Source organism: Callorhinchus milii, unplaced genomic scaffold (assembly GCF_018977255.1).
Source record: "Callorhinchus milii isolate IMCB2004 unplaced genomic scaffold, IMCB_Cmil_1.0 Scaffold4, whole genome shotgun sequence".
NCBI classification, from domain to species: Eukaryota; Metazoa; Chordata; class Chondrichthyes; order Chimaeriformes; family Callorhinchidae; genus Callorhinchus; species Callorhinchus milii.
In genome coordinates this window covers 53,020,034-53,039,828 of record NW_024704745.1, presented here as the reverse complement: position 1 = coordinate 53,039,828, position 19,795 = coordinate 53,020,034, and the positions used below count along the sequence as shown (strand labels likewise).

The 19,795-nt window shown below is 43.3% G+C and overlaps 1 protein-coding gene across 1 annotated transcript in view; it reads left to right on the top strand.

Annotated features, from left to right (window-relative positions):
- Nucleotides 1–19,795, top strand: part of LOC103185146 (rho GTPase-activating protein 42) — a 175,273-nt gene that overhangs the window by 141,399 nt on the left and 14,079 nt on the right. Inside the window, exons 15-18 of the mRNA XM_007903515.2 lie at nucleotides 6,333–6,417; nucleotides 9,056–9,114; nucleotides 16,909–17,014; nucleotides 19,379–19,538. Coding sequence (XP_007901706.2) covers nucleotides 6,333–6,417; nucleotides 9,056–9,114; nucleotides 16,909–17,014; nucleotides 19,379–19,538 — 410 coding nt within the window. The remainder of the gene's footprint in view (nucleotides 1–6,332; nucleotides 6,418–9,055; nucleotides 9,115–16,908; nucleotides 17,015–19,378; nucleotides 19,539–19,795) is intronic.

Sequence of the window (19,795 nt, the reverse complement as noted above, 5' to 3'; positions counted from 1 at the left end):
TTTTGATCAGACCTAGAGGTAGTGCCCACTTCAGAGCAAAATAGGTACCAATCTTTCATTTGTACTAGTTCAGTTTCTTCTAGTATAACCCATTGATAGCATCGTTAATGGATAGATGATTTTATAATTACCTTGAATTAGCAATGAACTAGTGTCAAAGGATATTCTACACAACTGTATTGTGTACCAGAAAAAGTTCAGGGTGTTATAGGTTAATTTTATCTCCTCAACTCCCAAGGCCCTAACTCTTGCTGTTTAGTTTGGTTCCACAGTTCCAGCAGCTCTCCAATGCCTCAGCTAAGTGGCCATTCTTCATGTATGAGCTTGGGCAGTGAGAATTGACAGGCTATTTTGACTGTTGAGGCATCACAGCTAGGTCCGATCAATAAACCCTGACTGGTCATCACTAAATGGCTTGCTGTTTATGTCAGATAATAAATAAATAACTCTATTGGTGCTGGAATTCCTGTGTTCATTACATGCAGAACAAAAAGCCAGTTTAAGAAAACATTAAGAAGGAACACAAATCAAAAATGTGAGCAGCTGGATTTTCTAAATACAAAGTATGAGGAATTCAGTTTTCTTAGTATTAATAAAATCATGGAAGTCAATGTTGATGCACCTGCAATATTATGTTTGTGATGTAATTTAATCCAACTGAAGGAAAGATCTTGCATTTTATGCCATATGAAACACTATGTGCAACAACTCAGAGCAAATAACTCTCAAGTGTAAAAAACAAAAACAATAATAAATTGGTCACTTTAATCCACGACTGTTTGTGGGACATTGCTGTGCGCAATTGGCTGCCGCGTTCGCCCACAAATATACAGTCAATTCACTTTACAGTGTGTTCTGTGAAGCGCTTTGGGACGTCCTCCCAACGTGAAAAGCGCTATATCAAATGCAAGGATTATTATTATTATAAAAGGCAGGTGGGACCTTCATTTAATGTCTCATCCAATGGATGAGCACCTCCAACAATGCAGGGTTTCAGGATTGCATTAGAGTGTATGCCTTGTTTATATCTTGACGTGGGCTTGAACTCCCAACTTTCTGACCCAGAAGTGTTATTAACTGAGGCAAGCTGACACCTGTGTTGAGTGGTAAAGTTTTTAATATCTCCAATTATTGCTGAAGAACGAGGTGGTTAAACTTAATTCCTAAAAACTATTTTAAGAGGAACCCCACAAGTGTTAGTTTCCACAGTTACATACATATTTGGTGGGGAAAATTCCTCACATGCAAAAAAGGTGGGAAATATCCTAGGATGTGATGGTGTGAATAGTGTCTCACTAACTTTGAGACCCTTGCAGGAATTTTGCGAGAATCTGGACCACTTGAAAGAACTACCAAGTTAAAGCATTAAATGGTGATGTACATCAGCGATATACTTACACACCATGCAAAGTTACTTAAGTTTGTGAATGATGTGTGCTAAAGTGCTGTACTTAACCAACCGCCTCCATTTCATCTCAGAAAATGGTTTCTCCTCCCGCCCTTGCCCGGTCACCTGTGGGGTACCCAGGGCTCCATCCTTGGCCCTCTTCTTTTCCTTATCTATATGCTGGGCATATGTCATCCGCAGACACAGGGTAAACTTCCACATGTATGTGGATGACACACAAATCTACTTTGCCTTCTCCAGTACCAACTCCAGGTCCACCGATGTTCTATCAGCTTGTCTGGCAGACATCAGGGCCTGGATGAGTACAAACTTCCTGCAGCTGAACGTGGAGAAGACAGAAGCCATACTCCTTGGCTCCTGTCAACATCTTCACTTCTGCGGATCTAAACTCAACCTCCCTGGCCTCTTTCCAGACTCTCCGAACCAGTGAGCCATCTAGGTGTCCAGTTCGATCCCCAACTGTCCTTCCTCCCCCACATCAGGTCCCTGACCAGGACCGCTTTCTTCCCTCTCTGCCTCATTGCCCGCCTCCTCTGACCATACCTTACCCCAGATGCAGCTGAAACTCTCGTGCACACGTTGGTCACCTCCTGCCTGGATTACTGAAACGCACTCCTCGTCACTTTGCCCAGCTCCACTATTCAAAAGATCCAGCTCATTCAGAACTCTGCTGCCCGTGTACTTACCTGGACCAAACTCCGTACCCACATCTCACCAGTTCTGGCCAGGCTCCACTGGCTCTCCATCACCGAACAGATCAACTTCAAGATCCTCACCCTCGTGTTCAAATCCCTTCACTCTCTGGCCTCTCAGACCTTTCCTCTGGCTCCGATCTGCTCCACATCCCCCGCCCTAACCGTCCTACCATCGGTGGCCGGGCTTTCAGTCTCTCAGCCCCTAGGCTATGGAACTCCATCCCCCAATGCCTTCGCCTTGCTTCCTCCCTTTCCTCCTTCAAGGCCGGTCTCAAGACCTTTCTTCAACCGTGCCTTCAGCTCCCCTCTCGACTCTCTGTCCCATCCTCGCTATCTCCCTTCCCTCCCCTCACCCTGACCATTTACCCCCTGCTCGGGTCCCGACCCAACTGTCCAGCGCCTTGGGACATCCTCCCAACGTGAAAGGCGCTCTATAAATGCAATCTTGTTGTTGTTGTTCTCACTTCCCAATCCACCGCTCAACTGGCACCGGCCTCCTGCTCGTCCCTCGCATGCTCCGCCCCACTATCAGCGGTTTCACCATTTCAACCACAATACCCCAAAACTCTGGAACACTCTCCCTCAATCCCTCTGACTTGCCCCCTCTCCCCCCCTTTTCAAGTCCCACCTGCAGACTCTCCTCTTCGACCGTGCTTATGGCCACCTCCCCCTCACCATCCCCCTGCCTCGGAGTCAGGCTCAGCCACTGTTAAGCACTCTGAGATGGTACCCGTGCGAAGAGCACTATTTAAATGCAAGTTGTTGTTGTTGTACTGACAAACAAATGTTAGCAATAATGCAGCGAGCAAGCGATGAATCCATCAAATGAAAAACAGGCACAGCTCAGCTGAATGGACCCAGGGAAACAAATCTTCAGAGCATCTCCTTACTGTACAGCAGTGAATTCTGCCAGTATGTCAATTGCTGCAATAGCTTGGATTTACCTGATGGAGAATGTTTCAGTGAGAAACGAAACATTCCAGCAGAAACAAAATGATATGAGAATCTACAGTTTTCACATTATTTACCTTAATACCATTGTCTCAAAATGTAGATCATGCAGAATTTGGGATATTTCCAATTTTTCCACTGTAATTTTTGGGTCCTGTGGAAATTTGGCTTCCAAATGAAGACTGAATTTACCTCTATTGTGGATTGAACGGTCAATTTTTGACAAGATAGCACAGTATTGCATAACAGTAAGAAGTCTGATGGTGAACTTGTTTCACGATTTTAATGTTTTTACTTCACTGAGCTTCAGAAATGTTATGTTTTTTTAAATGAAAAAAATGCAACAGTTGCTCTTTGTTGTGTTTTTCCCCACTTTGTTAATGTGGAAGGTTTATGCACAACCACAGATAGTAGCGAGCAGGGAAATCGTTAATTGCTCTCTACTGGCACGCAGAAAGTAATAATAATAATAGTAATCCTTGCATTTGATATAGCGCTTTTCACGTCAGGAGGACGTCCCAAAGCGCTTCACAGAACACACTGTAAAGTGAATTGACTGTATATTTGTGGCCGAACGCGGCAGCCAATTACGCACAGCAATGTCCCACAAACAGTCGTGGATTGAATATGACCAATTTATTATTGTTTTTGGTTTTGGAGGGATTATTATTAGGCGTGTGGAGTAAGGAAACTTGCCCAAGGTTTCGCCCTCTGCCTAGAATTGAACTCGGGTCTCTCGCTTGCAAAGCGAGTGCTCTAACCACTGAGCTACAGGACTCCACAAGTTGCTAAGCACCCCTGGAGGTGGAGGAGGCTTCTCAGCGGGCATGTTTATGTGCCAATGCCTCTTGCATGAGGACCTTTCGTAGTTACCAGACTTACTATGAGCACCTGGATGGAGCTAGCAGCTCTGGTAAGCCTGTTACGTGGCATTAGACTTGGACCTCAAGAACATCAAGGTGGCCGGCACATCACAAGCTGTCTTGTAAAGGTCCTCCTACCACGTTGAAGGCAGATGCCCGCCAGAAAGCTGATGAGGAAACTCTGAGGCTTGGAGCGACAGCTGCTGGAAGGTGTTACCTGAAGTCTGAGTTTGTGAACATACGTTCGTGCGTTCAGCACCTGGAATTCCCCTTGGTTGGCCGGCGGAGAGGCAAGCAGCTACTGAAACTCTGCACCTCCAATTGGTGGAACCATCGCTCAATAGGAAGGGATGTGTGCCCAAGCTGCGGACAGGAAGATGATGGCCATGCTCTCACCCATTTCGTGCTGAAATGCGTTGACCACCGGGAAGCTTGCAACAACAACAAGATTTCATTTTTTTGAGCGCCTTTCACGTCGGGAGGACGTCTCAAGGCGCTGGACAGTTGGGTTGGGACCCGAGCAGGGGGGAAATGGTCAGGTTGAAGGGAGGGAGCGAGGAGAGGGTACAGAGTCAGGGGAGCTGAAGGCACGGTTGAAGAGAAAAGTCTTGAGACCGGCCTTGAAGGAGGAAAGGGAGGAGGCAAGGCGAAGGCACTGAGGGATGGAGTTCCAGAGCCTAGTGGCTGAGAGGCTGAAGGCTCGGCCACCGATGGTAGGGTGGTTGGGGCGGGGGGTGTGGAGCAGACCGGAGCCAGAGGAACGGAGGGTATGGGCAGGTTAAGTCGGGGGATAGTAGGTCGGAGAGGTAGGAGGGAGCAAGGCCGTGAATGGCCTTGTAGGTGAGGATAAGGATCTTGAATTCGATCCTCTGGGGGATGGGGAGCCAGTGGAGGTGAGCGAGGGTGGGAGTGATGTGGTTGCGAAGCCTGGTGCGGGACAGTACACGAGCTGAAGAGTTCTGAATGACCTGCAGCTTGTGGAGGGAGGTGCAGGGAAGGCCGGCGAGGAGAGAGTTGCAGTAGTCCAGCCTTGAGGTGATATAGGAGTGGACCAGTGTTTCATCAGCGTGAGGGGTGAGGTAGTGCCGTAGTCTGGCGATGTTCCGGAGGTGGTGGAAGGCGGTGCCAGTTGTGGTGCGGATGTGGGGAAGAAAGGACAGCTCAGGTTCGAACAGAACACCGAGGTTCCTGATTGGCTTTGAGAGGTGGAGAGTGCAGCCTTGGAAGCTGAGGCTGTCAGCGCCTGAGGTGCGGAGGCGCTGACGCGAGCCAATCGAGGGCCTCAGTTTGGTGCATGTTGAGCTGAAGAAAGTTGTCTCTCGCCCAAGACTCAATGCCAGACAGGTAGGCTGTCAGGACATCGGTGGTTGTGGAGTTGAGGGTAGAGGAGGAAAGGTAGAGTTGGGTGTCATCCGCATACATGTGGAAGTTAACTCCATTTCTGCGGATGATGTCACCAAGGGGGAGCATATAGAGGGTGAAGAGGAGGGGACCGAGGTCAGAGCCCTGAGGGACGCCGCACGAGACAGTGCGGGGGCTGGAGGAAAAGCTGTTTGTAGAAACAAACTGAAGACGGTGGGAGAGGTAGGACCTAAACCACTCAAGGACAGGGCCTTGAAGGTTGAGGTGGGAGGACAAGCGGTGGAGGAGGATAGAGTGGTCGACCGTATCGAATGCCGCCGATAGGTCGAGGAGGTTAAGGTTGCAGGGAGTTCTTTGTACCTACCACCCACAACAACAACAACAAGATTTCATTTATAGAGCGCCTTTCACGTCGGGAGGACGACCCAAGGCGCTGGACAGTTGGGTCAGGACCCGAGCAGGGGGGGAAGGGTGAGGGGAGGGAAGGGACGGAGCGAGGAGGGGGTAGGGAGTCGAGAGGGGAGCTGAAGGGGACCCACCTAGTGAAGGCTCAAACTCACACTTGTCAGATGTTGAACGACCAACTAGTGACTATCCTTGGGTGGGCAGTGGGTGGAGGAGGTAAGCTGGGGTCTCCTTGAAGCTAAACTGGTTCCAAGGTGAAATGCCTGGCAGTGGAATGTCAGAATCGAGCCAGCCATATGTGGCAAAGTCCGGTTCCTGAGCCAGGCGAGTCCGCAGTATTCCAGGGCAAGCCTGATGACAGCACAGAGAGCCTGGCTCATCGGCAGGACCTGGAAGGGCAGACCAGTTACTGGCAGGAGGGAGTCATCCCATTCAACTCCTGTTATCCCTGCACATTCCATTCCAACAATCTGTCTCTGGGATTTCCATGTGTAGGTGGGATGCATGGAAATCTCAGCTTGGTTTGAATATTCTTAAGCATGGGGATGGGTTTCCATATGTGTCAGACACCTGGCTGAACCAACAAAAATTGCCTCTAATAATGTTAATGTATCAAATAGGTAAATCTAAAATATTTTACTTCATCAGCTCCTAAGGCAGCTCCTGACATGGACCTTGACACTGAATTATGGGACATGAAAACAATCACAAGTGGTCTTAAAAACTACCTCAGGTATGTACAGTTCTTTACAGTTCCTATTTACAGACCATACTTTGTGATGTTGAAACTAAGCCCAACATGTTCTCAATGAGTATATTCAAATGGTTTGGATATTCTATTTCAGTCCTCCGAGGCACTGCCCCGCGTGAAGGACAAGTTGGTAAATGCAAGTTGTTGTTGATTCAGCCAACAGCAAACTCAGCTGAGATGGAATTGAATCAAATCATTGAAATCCTCATCTACTTTTTTTTCAAATGTCTTAAGTTATGAATGCTTAAAAAATTGTGAGAACATGAATTAAATGATGGTGAAATTTGGGTTAATCTAAAACCGCTCGAGTTAAACGAAAACTTTGCAGCTTGCCATTGTGGACACCAGAAAGCTTCCTGCTGCTTGTCCAGCTATGAGCACCCTGTCTGTTAGCATTTATATAGTGCCCTTCACATTGGATAATGTGTTGGAGAGCTATACAGTGTCAAGGTGCTGAGGCATAACATAGAAATTTTCCTCCAACCTTTATCCTGAACTTTTGTTTGTGCCCAGAAGCATTTTCCTAAATTTTTCTTTAAACACAATACCAACCTAAAACACTGCTCTGAACTCTCAGACCTCTCTCTCTGGCTGGCACATCCTAATTGCTTTGGTAATGATGCACTCCACAACAGTAGTGAGCTTCTGTGGTTGATCAAATTCAAAGTATCACTTCTGCAGTGAGGCTGTTATCTGCACAGCTGAATATTATTGCTGATCAGTGGGGAGTGACAGCAGTCGATAATTAAATTTTTGGAACAGTTTCTCTTGACTGTAAGTGTTATCATTCAAACCACAATCCAAGACCCCATTGTCGACGAAAACATCGACATCCTCACCGAAACCTGGGTCACCCCAGACAACACCTTCCCCTGACCAAAGCCACAGCACCCGGCTACACCTTCCACCATACCCCACGACTTAACCACTGTGGTGGTGGTGTGGCTCTCATCTCCCGGTCCCCACTCGGCCTATCCCTTTACTCCTTCGGAACCTGCCCCTCCTTTGAGCACCTTACCCTCTGCCATCTCTCCAACCTTTCCTTCAAAATCCTTCTTGTTTATTGTCTCCACAAACCTTCCTCCACCTTTCTCTCGGACATTTCCACCCTCCTATCTTCCCTTTCCGTCTACTCCGAACGTCTCCTTATCATAGGCAACTTCAACCTGCACGTCACCTCCTCCTGCTCTATCTCTGCTGACTTCTCTCTCCTCTCTCAACACCCTGTCCCTTCACATCCACTCCGCCACCCACGTCCATGGCCACCTGTTTGACCTGGTGATTACCCAGGGCCTCAGCACTTCCGACCTCACTATCACAGATAAAACCATCTGGGACCATTATTTCATCTTCCTTAACTCCTCAATCCCTCTCCCCACAGCCATCCAACCATCTCTGCTCCCTCAAGGGACAGGTGCGTGCTGCCGAACGCACCTGGCTCAAATCTAACTTAATAATCCATCAGCAGATCAGGCTGGACCTTATCAAAACTTACTGCTCCGCCCTCGCCTGCGCTAAATCGTCCTTTTACTCCCAAGACAATCTTGGAGGCCAAGGACAACCCCAGGCTCCTCTTCTCCATTACAAACTGGCTCCTCCACCCACCCACTCACACCTTGCCCGTCCTCTCCTCCAACGCCAGCTGCGATGTGATCCTGGACTTCCTCGAAACCAAATCCACTCAGCTGCCTCTGGCCTTCTGACCACTACCCCCTCCCAACCTCCCCCTCACAACCTGGCCCTTACACATCCCTCCCTCCACACCTTCATACCTGTCTCCCCCTCTTCTCTCATCACCACTATAACTCGCATGAAACCGACCACCTGCTCCCTTGACCCCATCCCTATCCCTCTCCTTACCTCCCAGCTCCACCTCCTTATCCCTCCACTCACAAACATCATAAACCTCTCCCTGTCCACTGGTACTGTTCCCACCCCATTAAAAATGGCCATCATCACTCCTATCCTTAAAAGAAAAGCCATCCTTTCCAAGGTCCTGGAACGAATCGTTGCTTCCCAGCTTCAGTCCTTCCTCTCCCACCACTCCCTTCACGGACGGCGCCCCTCACTGTTTGAAACGTAAATGGGGCTTCTCCCAATGCACTAACCAATAATCCTCCAAACAAAAATTGGTCATTCACTTCATGGCTGTTTGTGGGATATTGCTGATTGCACATTGGCTGCTGCATTTGCCTAGCAAAACACAATCAATACACTTTGCAGTGAATCCTGTGAAGTACTTTAAGAAGTCCTCCCAATGTGAAAGGCTCTAAATCCAATGAAAAGATTAATATTATAACATGTCTAACCAATCCATCATGCTATCACAGGTTTCCTTTGAGTGCTAACATTTGGGGAGCAGTTGGCAAGCTGCTGATAAGGTAAAAGAAGCCGCTTGGTTGATAGGAAAGAGGATGAAAGAAAGAAATCCCAAACTTCTTTTGGTGCTTTGACTAGCAGAGATTAAGACAATTAAAATCATAGTTAAAATACCAAATCCTTGTCTTGAAATTTGTTAATCCATAAATTGCAATGCGTCAGTTTAAGAACTGTTCATGTTGTTTGTTTCAGCCCTACTAACTTAAATAGTTCTTTTTTTCTTTCCAAAATAAATTCCTAGGTGCCTTGTAGAACCACTGATGACTTACAAGCTACATAAGGATTTCATTGGAGCCGTCAGTAAGTAGAATTAACTATAACTGAAACTGAAATATTCTTTTGTGCATAGTGTTAAAATACTAGGTGCTGTCATTACTCAGAGTGTTGAGTGAAGAGACACACCTTTGTTTAAATGTTGGCAGACACTTCCAAGTGCTAACTGTGAGAAAGGCAAATTTGGAATCAGTGATTTGTTTCATAAAGTAGCGACCAATTGTGATGCCCCTGAGTTATGATCTAACCCGCTTCTGAGAATTTCATAAGCCACTTGACCGCAAAACATTTTGAAACATCGAACAATCTGGAATTAGAAGTGGAGAAGGAGTCCATGTAAAGCCATTCTCTGAGGAGACTCTGCAAACATGGTTTATGAGAGACAGAACACTTTGTTGGGGGAGGATAAGCCACACCCCACAGTAATGGTTATGCGTGAAGGGATAAATTAGGTGGCAGTGTAGCATCTTCTTACGCTGGTAGGAAGGTCGCAAGATCCATAGAAGTTACATTTACATAGTGGCTTTTACATCGGGAGGACGTCACAAAGCACTTTGATTAGCAACTGAAGAGGAACTGTTTTTTCACTTCAGGGGACATAGATGGGTAGCAAGTTTGGTTCTGTATCTCACTAATTTCTCATCAGTTCCAATAGGCTTTTTTCAAAGATTTTGCAGGTGTTGAGAGACAGAAATGCTGTGAACACAGCTGAACAATAAGAAAACTTTAATTTTTATAGCATCTATAATACCGAAAGATCTAAATCCGCATTGCCATTTTCTTCCAGTATCTTACCACACTTTATGCAGGTTTTTATTTAGTTTTAACAGAAGTATGTTTCCCTATATTTTGGTGGGAATGTTCAAAAACACTGGCAGTATTTAAATGAACATTTCAAAGGCGATATTATTTATTTTTTCTTGATGGGATGTGAAATTTCATTCTGTGACATAGAAATGGGTTTGATTGTCTATTGGAAGATGTGCATGAGCTGTCAGTCCTCTTCAAGGTAAACTACCCAAGCAATTTGTTAAAAGTTAGTAGCTCTTAAGATCAACCATTATTTTTAATGTCAGGAACTTAAGTTGTGCTCCTGCTGCAGCTGAAATGGGTTTATAGGTGTGTATGAATTACTAGTGACACACCTTTGCAGACTGCATCTCCTACCTGCACACCTTGTTCCTTCCCATTGTAATCCCATTATAAGTGTGGAACAAAACATTCAATAGCATTAATAAACAGAAATTCAAATGAAATGTTGATCATCAGATGCTAAACCAAGGATTTTAGGACCTCATTGGCTCTGGGCTTGCTCCACATTACCTCGGCACAAAATTATTCAGGTCTTTATTTGCTTTTAATAACTAGCAGATTTAACTTTGTGATTTTCTTCTTACCACGCACCACAATATTATGCCAACTAATATAAATAAAATAGAATTAAATGCTAATCAGCATTGTAAGAAACTAGGTGACCAGATTTGTTGATGTAAAGTGGTTTCATATCCCAATTGGTAGCTGAAGTAGGATGTCAGACAAAATCGATACTTCTCTCTTATGTGATATCCTTTGATGTTCTCAGCACCCAAAGAGGAGCCTGTTAGTAACTCCTGTATGTTTTATGATTGTTAAGACAAAATCATATGAGGATCAAAACCTGTAATTTCTTGTCTGGATATACATGGAATTGTCTGGTAATGGTATGCTATGACCTTAGGGAACATAATAATTGCTGTCTGATTTATTGAACTTGTGCTTGCTATCCTGGAATCGTGGAAGACTTATTACTTCTAGCAGTGCAGTAATGGAGTTGGAAGCCCGATTAATACTTTCTCTCTCTCTGTCTCTCTCCTGGCCCAGTCACACTGTGGGATGATGAGAGTTCTGCACAGTCCCAGCTGAACGCTAATAGTGGATTGTTTGTTACAGATTTGATAAGACTGCCCAATACCTGGAAGCTGAATCAATTTTGGTGATGATATACATTCTGGGGTGCAAAAAACATGCTGCTGAAACCAGCACCTTGGGGTGGTCTCCACAGCAGGTCTACTGTGCCTTTTGTTTTGGGATTCAGACATGATTTAAACTATGCTTGATAATCATGGCATTTCACCACACAAGTTGAGTGTAAACACATCATTAGATGCTGGCATTAGCTGTTTTTTTCAATATAGATTGTATCTTATGACATTTGGAACTGAAAAATTCCAAATTGTTGGCAAGTTGTGATTTGTTTTTAATAAAAAAAATGCCTAGCAAATTAAGCAATACAATTACAGCAGTCTCGGGTTTGGTAAGATAGCATTGGCGCCCTCAGGGATACAGGGTTAGATCTGTTCTATCACAGCACTGTAAATTGTGACTATCCGTCCACGTTGTACTTGTATCACTGATCCCTGCTTTTCTTCCTCTCTGCTTATTCTGAGATTGTTCAAAGAGCAAATATTAATGATAGATAGACACTATGCTTTTCTGAGATTATCTTCAATTGTAAAAAATAATTATTGTTATCCTCAAAGCTGCTGGGAATCCATTTTGTTTCACAGATAGGTAGTAGTTGGAGATCCAGCCCATATGTTGAAAACATTTTAATTATAAAGCTTTAAGCCAGCGATCCAGATTGACACAAATTTTACTTTTCCCAACAAACATGCACTCAATTTATAAACATGAATACACCTACAAATAGGACTAGGAAAGGTTATGGCAAGATTATCAATATTTAGGAAGCTCTGTGATGAGCTACTGTCTTGTGCATCTATTTTTAATACATGTCAAAATCTTTTGTGTTGCCAACAATTTTTCATGTTATGCAAATAGAACCATTATTCTTCACCTCAGACATTCCTCATACCTGGTATCTGTTTCAAACCCCACTATGGTCCACTCCCATCATTTTCCCCATTGTTATTACCAAGTTTGAACACTAAACTTCCTTATCGATTTAGTGTTCAATCTGGGAACAGTAAAGACTTTGGGCATTTTACAATCTTCAATGCAAGTAGGCCACTTTTGTTAGCAATTGTGGAGTCCTGTAGCTCAATGGTTAGAGCACTCGCTTTGCAAGCGAGAGACCTGAGTTCAATTCCAGGCAGGGCGAAACCTTGGGCAAGTTTCCTTACTCCACACGCCTAATAATAATCCCTCCAAAACTAAAAAAAAAATAATAAATTGGTCATTTTCAATCTACGACTGTTTGTGGGACATTGCTGTGCGTAATTGGCTGCCGCGTTCGCCCACAAATATACAGTCAATTCACTTTACAGTATGTTCTGTGAAGCGCTTTGGGACGTCCTCCCGACGTGAAAAGCGCTATATCAAATGCAAGGATTATTATTATTAATTAGGATGCGAGTACAACCTTTTTTTTAGTCTATTTGTCTTTTCCATTCCTGTTCTTTAAATACTGTGAATGGGGGAGAAGCTAGAGAGACAGAAAGAGAAATTGAGATAAATGTATAACTGTAGAGAGCAGGTGAGGGGGAGAGAAAGATGGGGGAAGAAAACAATAAAAGGGACGAAAGTTGGGAAAACAGTGCCGAATAAAATACTGCAGGCTGGATCAATTAGAGTCTTTACCAGTTATGTTAATATATTGTTTCAAAATGCTCGACCCTGGTGGAAGTTTCCCAGGTCTTTTCTTTATATTTATTGTAAAGAAGCCTGTCGAGAATATTTAGAAAATGACGAACCATTTTCTAGCCAATGGTTGATCTCGCTTGTCTTCAATCCCTTCATGCCGAACACCTCCTTACCTCTCTGATCTGCTTACTCACCAACCCAATCTACTACCTGCTGCCTCCGCTCGACTGGTTCTGGCCTCCTGCTTGTCCTTCATATCCTCCATTCCACTATCGGTAGCCATGCTTTCAGCCACTACTTCCCGAAATTCTGGAACACTCTCCCGCTATTACTCTGCCTTGCTATTTCCTTCCCCATTTTTAGGTCGTGCCTGGACCTTCCTTTTCGACCGTACCTACGGTCATCTCCCCCTCCCCCGGCTCAGTGCTCCGCCACTGCCAAGCACTCCGCACTCTGGAACTCTACCCTGCATGAAGGACGCTATATAAATGCAAGTTGTTTGTTGTTCATTATATTCTGATGCTTAAATAGACAGTGTTGGAGTTCAGAGGAAGCAGTTATTGCTTCCCAATAATATATCATAGCAATCAAAATATTTTCAATGTTATAACATTTTCCCAGGGGTAATAATTCCTTTTAAAAAAAGAAAAAAATGGTCACTCAATCCTCCAATACCTCCAAGATCAAATTGGACCATGTTTCCCTGACAATCATCATTTGCAGCTTTGAAATGCCATTAATATCACACTAATCTGAAAATAATGATGTTTTGTATATTTTTGATGATATTCGTTCCAAAGCTATGACTTTTACTGGCATAAAATCTATGACATGACACTACGTCAAGTGGAATTTCAAAAGCCTTTAGTATTGTCAAAATTCAGCATTTAAAAGAGGCTGTGTTTCTCAAATTGTACTGTATAATCTGGGGTGGGTTGGTATTAGGGAGGATGGAGGGTAGGAGGGTGGCTGAAGGCATGGTCAAAGAGGAGGGTCTTGAGTCGGGCCTTGAAGGAGGCAAGGGAGGGAGCAAGGCGGAGGGATTATGGATAGAGTTCCAAAGAGTAGGGGAAGGGAGGCTCAAAGCCCGGCTGCCGATGGTAGGACAGGTTGGGCGGGAATCATGGAGCAGGCTGGAGCCTGCTGAGCAGAGGGAGCGGACAGGTTGATAGGGGGTCAGCAGGTCAGAGATGTAGGAGGGGGCAAGGCCGTGGAGGGCCTTGAAAGTGAGGATAACGATTTTGAATTCTATCCTTTGAGGAATGGGGAGCCAGGTGAGGGTGGGGGCGGTGGGGTCACGGAGCCTGGTGCAGGAGAGACATGAGCTGCAGAGTTCTGGATGATCTGCAACTTGTGGAGGGAAAAGTTGAGGAGGCCTTGAGTTGACGAATGCATGTATGAGGGTTTCGACGGGCTCTCGGTTGAGTTAGTGGCAGAGTTGGGCAATGTTGCCAGGGTGGGGGAAGGCAGAGCGAGTCATGGCATGAATATGGGGGAGAAAAGACAGTTGAGGGTGGAACAAGACGTTTAGGTTCCTAACTAGCTTGGTGAGGTGACGTGTGCATCCATGGATGCTGATTCTGCCAGTGCCTGAGGTGGCTTGTTGGCCATTCAGGGGTTTGTTGGCCAGAAAACCTGGAGAGAGAAACTCGATTCTCCTTTCAAATAGCACCAGGATCTTTAACATCCACCTGCACAGGCTGGGAGTTTTGTTTAGTGTCTCACATGAAGCATCTCAGTTGACCCAGAGCTTCCCCCAGCACTACACTGGAATGCCAGTCTAGACTATATAGGTCCAAGTCCCTATGTGAGGCTTGAAACCACAATCTTCTGATTCAGAGGTGAGAATGCTACCACTGAGCCAGGCTGACACCTCTACAGGGCAAAGTATTGTGGATACAGCCTTTATATTGTAATTTTAAAGGCCTCATCATTAGGGTACAAAGTACTGTGGTTAATAAAGATTGCATAAACAAACATAGTTTATGCAACCTTTATTAATGCTCAATGCAATTTGGGAAAAAGTAAGAGCGAGAGTTCTCTCTGTATTCTGTAAATGTAGACTTTTGAGAGTGGTTCATTAATTGGCTCGTTAATAGGTTCACCTTCCTGTTTCTCACAATTCCGCCTTGTGGTAGACAAAATATAAAAACAACAGCAGCTTCCCTGCTAACTGCGGAGAGAGGGGTAGAGAATGCTACTGAAGTAGAGCTCCCTCAGCAAGTGCTGTTTTGTTCATTAGGGGATCGCTCAGTTCTGCAAAGTGAGGACAATAACATTGCTATTGCTGCCAGAAGTGTTTCCTGGCAACATGTCAGTGGTAAATTTTGTTGGATTTAGTGCTGTTTTTAACAATAAGTGATTTTCTGAGCAGATACTTTGGATAAGAATAAAATGTGTGGTTATTCCAGCTGTTTTTAATAGCTGCATATGTGTAGTTATTCAAGCACGTGTCATGATATAGTTTGGAACATTTATGGATTCAACCTATAACCTCTGTATAAACTCCCATATGTTGCATTGAAGTGAAAGACATGCAAAAACCTTAATCACAACGAAACATATAACTACAGTAGTTATGGTTGTGTAAACTGCTATTTAGAGCTAGAGTTAATAGCAATACATTAACTTTATATGTAAAATTCAGTTTACCTTCCTGAGCTGAACTGACTCCAACATGACATGCTTTGGCAATGGAATTTCAGAATCGAACCAACCCTCTGTGGCAATCTCGGTCGTCCGGTTCCTGAGCCACGTGGGTCTGCAGTATTCCAGGGCACTGTTGATGTCAGACTACACAGCCTGGCTCATCACCAAGGGTAGACCATTCACTGGGCAGGGATTCTTCCCACTCAGTTCCTGTTAGCCCTACAAGCCAAAGCCCTAATGGGTAGGATGGTCCTAGGAACGATATTTACTGGAGTTTAAACATTGAAGTTCATATTTTCATTTTGAGATGCACGAAATACTTTCTGCATCTGGCTTTGTTTTCAGTTGGACTCTAATGGCAACACAGGTCTCTTGCTCCTTCCTCTTGTCGTTTTGATCATGCGCAAGAGTGCCATCTGGGAGTGATGGAGATGAAATTGCATGCTGATGGATTTCCACATGTTTCGGACACCCGGCTGACCAAAAACAAATGTGTGCAGGCAGAGGTCAATACAGACATTTTCCGTGTATATATATACATATACGTTCGTGTCCACAGGTCAGTTCAGACATTCTGTGCGTGCGTGCGCGTGTACAGATTGTCCAAGAGAAATATCTAATGAGAATTGGGAACTTTGTGATGAATTTTTGGTGTGAGTTGTGTCCCATTATCACGTAGGTTCTGTTTTTTATGGTCCCCAACAACTGCGTCACGGCTGTAATACAATAACTAATACATTCATTTATAAGCATGATGGTACTTGCATCAACATCTTTCCTAATGCTCTTCTTTTTCTTTCCATTTGCTATTGTATTTGTTAAGTGTGTCAATGGGTGCAATCTACATAAAAGTTCATTCTATGAAAATGCAAAAATATTATCCAATGTTTGGTTAGAAATTCCATTTGGGTCTATATTTACTCTATTAATGTAAAATTTCAGACTTCAAAATGTTTTAACTTTGAAGTCCATTTTCTGTAGTTAAAAGAAAACTGGCTTCAACTTTCAAGATTGTGTTTAACTACTCGATTAATTTTGGATGCTCTGACATGCTACATAAATAAGCGTAAATCTAAATACAGGTGGAGTTAATGCCTTCATTTGAAAGAGACTGATGCAGTGGAATTTTTTTTAAAAAAGGGTTCTGATATTGTGTTACATTCATTTGGAATTATTGAAAGATTTCTCTACTTGATTGTGCTAAATAAAGTCTAATTAAACAAAGCACAGGCAATGGTGCAACTCTCTTGTAATCACACCATAACTGTCAGTTCACAGGACTCGGGATAGATAATCATTTTCACATTCCTGATGCTATAGTTTAGCTGAATTTCCCAGACTGTGTGTAATGAGGTAATGGAGCATTAGACGGTGCATAGTGTCTGTCATTGTAGTTGACTTCATGTGAAGTGAGATTGGCTTTTTTGGCATATAAAGAATTTAAAGTAAATTTATTGGGGAGAGGAACAAATTGTACATAACAAAGTTACGTATTGTTGAGAACATCTCTTTAAGAAACAAAATTTAAGTTTTAAGTTTAACATGAAAAGTTAAATGTTGTGTTAAAAGAATGTAATTATTTTTCTTTAGAGTCAGATGACCAGAATTATCGAGTTCGTGCTGTTCATGCCCTAGTTTATAAATTACCGGAAAAGAATCGAGAGATGCTGGACCTTCTCCTGAAACACCTGGTGAAGTGAGTTGAAATATTCATCCTCGTTAGCCATTTAAAAGTCTTGTGCAAAGAATGACCATCTGCTTTTAGAGCAATACAGTACAGCCCTATTATAACACACTTCTTTATAATATCGGGATGAGTAGTTGTGGAAATAATGTACAAGATGAAAGAGGTTAAAATTGTATCTGGCTTGGAGAGAGCTGTGTTCAATTTGCTCCCCCACATCAATCGTGATATTCTGTTAATAGAGCATTGTGGTGATAGGGTAGAAGATTAGTTCCAGCTATGAAGAAAAATTGACCAGCCTAGGATGTTTCTGCCTAGAAAAGAGAAGACCGGGAGACTTGATAGAGCCTGTTTAAAACTATAAAAGGCTTAGAATATTTGAATGCTGGTAAGTGTTTCTGCTTCATGCAGGATTAAAACAAGTGGCCTTCTTTGTAAGATAATGAAAGCAAAAGTGAATAATAGAAAGTGTGGGAATTTTTTTTCGAAAAGGGCAGTAGGCACCTGGAACAAATGACCAGAACAATACAATACAAATTACATTTGTATAGCGCCTTTCACATCGGGAGGACAAGTGGTGGAAGAGGTATATAAAGGATTTGCAACTTAATACAAAATTAATTTTTTATAGTGACTCATGTCGAGAGGACATTCCAAGTGCTGGAAAGTCTATGTTTTGCATCTTTTAAAAAAGGATCCAGAGAAGTTCCTGGAAATTAGAAGGAATCAGGGATGTAAGATGAGATGGATGTGTCATTAAAGACATTTTTTGTGAAGTTGGATGAGATTAACACATAGACCGGTAGCCTCCTACCTGAAACCTGAATATTTTAGTGGTTCATGTGGAGGCAAGAAGAGCTTAGAAGAAAGAAATGAAGTGTCTTAGTTCTCAAATGATGACTGAAGTGCAGAAAGCATATTATATAGGTCTGTTTAAAAAAAGACACAAAATACTGCAGATGTTGGAAATCTGAAAACAAAAACAAGTTGCTGGGAACACTCACCAAGTCAGGCAGCATCTATGGAGAAAGGAAAGTAAGTCAACGTTTCAGGTCCAAGACCCTTCATCAGAACTGCCGAAGGGTCATGGATCCGAAATGTTGACTCACTTTCCTTTCTCCGTAGATGCTGCCAGACTTGCTGAGTGTTTCCAGCGACTTCTGTTTCTGTTATATAGGTCTGTCTTGTGTATCAAAAATCATCAACTTCATAAAATACTTTTTGACTTGGATCAGCAGTTTTAGGAGGTGTAGTCATGCAGTTGAGGACAAGCTGCTGTCCATCGACATATAGCTCAAGTTAGCTTGTGAGTCGGTGGTCTCTGGGGGAGATTTGGGAGCTGCTGAAGAGGGCAAATCCTTATGGTCCAGCTATTCTTTTCTAGACAGATAAATTCTGTTGGGGTTGCTCTCAATTTCTCATCATCAGGAGAGGGCACTACAAAAACGATCCACTCAACCAAAAAATGTACATTGTGTTTCATAGTCTGATATTTTAGTAACTATATATAAAAGACACTAGAGTCGGCTCATAATTCCTCAGAAAATACTATGTAATGGAATTAAAATTTGTTTAAATCATTCGTTGATCATTTTTTATAAGAACATATTAACATTGAATGCCGACCTTTTCATGTTTTCAGACATTTGGGGTTATATGTACTCAATTGCCCATCTGTTTGAGTGTGAGTCTATCTTTAGATTTGCTGACGTTTTTCATGATTTTCCATACAGTTCAAGGAAAAAAAAACGAAGTGCACGATAGGATAATATGCCACTTTTAACAACCTCAACAATATAGATACAATAAATGCTAAAATGCTCTCTAACAAAAAGAGAAGACGAGCAAAGGAAGTTTGCCAAGCGGTGTGACGTATTGTTAACAATGAATTGCCGACACTCCATCATTGGATTGATAGGGAGCCCCAAGGAGTTTCAGAGCAGTGGCTAAAAGATCCATTCTGTGCCATTTGATTCCACCCTGGAGTCCCTCTGCCTCACCCCTCCCTCTCCACTTTTAATACCTGCCTTCAACTGTGCTTTGGTCACCTTTACTTTGCCCCCTCCCCTCGGATGCCCAGTTAGCTGCGTGAAGTGTTTTGAGATATCCTTCTGACATGAAAGGCACTATATATTGTGGGTATAGCATGCATGAACACACGCAGGGCCTTTTTTTTTGCTGGTACTCACAGCCCCATGACCACTTAGGACGTGTAAAAAGTTGGTAGGTATTTATGCAGTATTCATCAATGATGTGATTATTACCACTAATATTAACATGTCACAGGTTTTCATCGCACCTTTCACCCTGGTTTGCCAAACATAAAAACAATCTGGGATTAAAATAAGTGAACCTTTCCATAACCTGTCATTTCAGAGTATCCACCCACAGTCAGAAAAACCTTATGACTGTATCCAACCTGGGTGTCATTTTTGGACCCACCCTGATGAGATCCCAAGAGGAGACTGTAGCAGCAATGATGAACATTAAATTTCAGAACATTGTGGTTGAGATTCTGATTGAGAATTATGAAAAGGTACTGTACGAGTTACATATTTTTTCATTGACTTAGATGATCAGATCCATTTTTGTCCCATTTAATCATGCTAAATACTGTTTACAGGTATTGGGAATAGAATGTCCAGGTCTTCAAAGCATGAAATTCCAATTTAATTTTGTACAGGTTTCCCAAAATATTAGATAAATAATCTGTTGTGGAACACAGTTTACTGTATCAATCCCATTTTCTGCTTAAAGTATTTATATTATATATCAATTAACGTTTATGTTCTC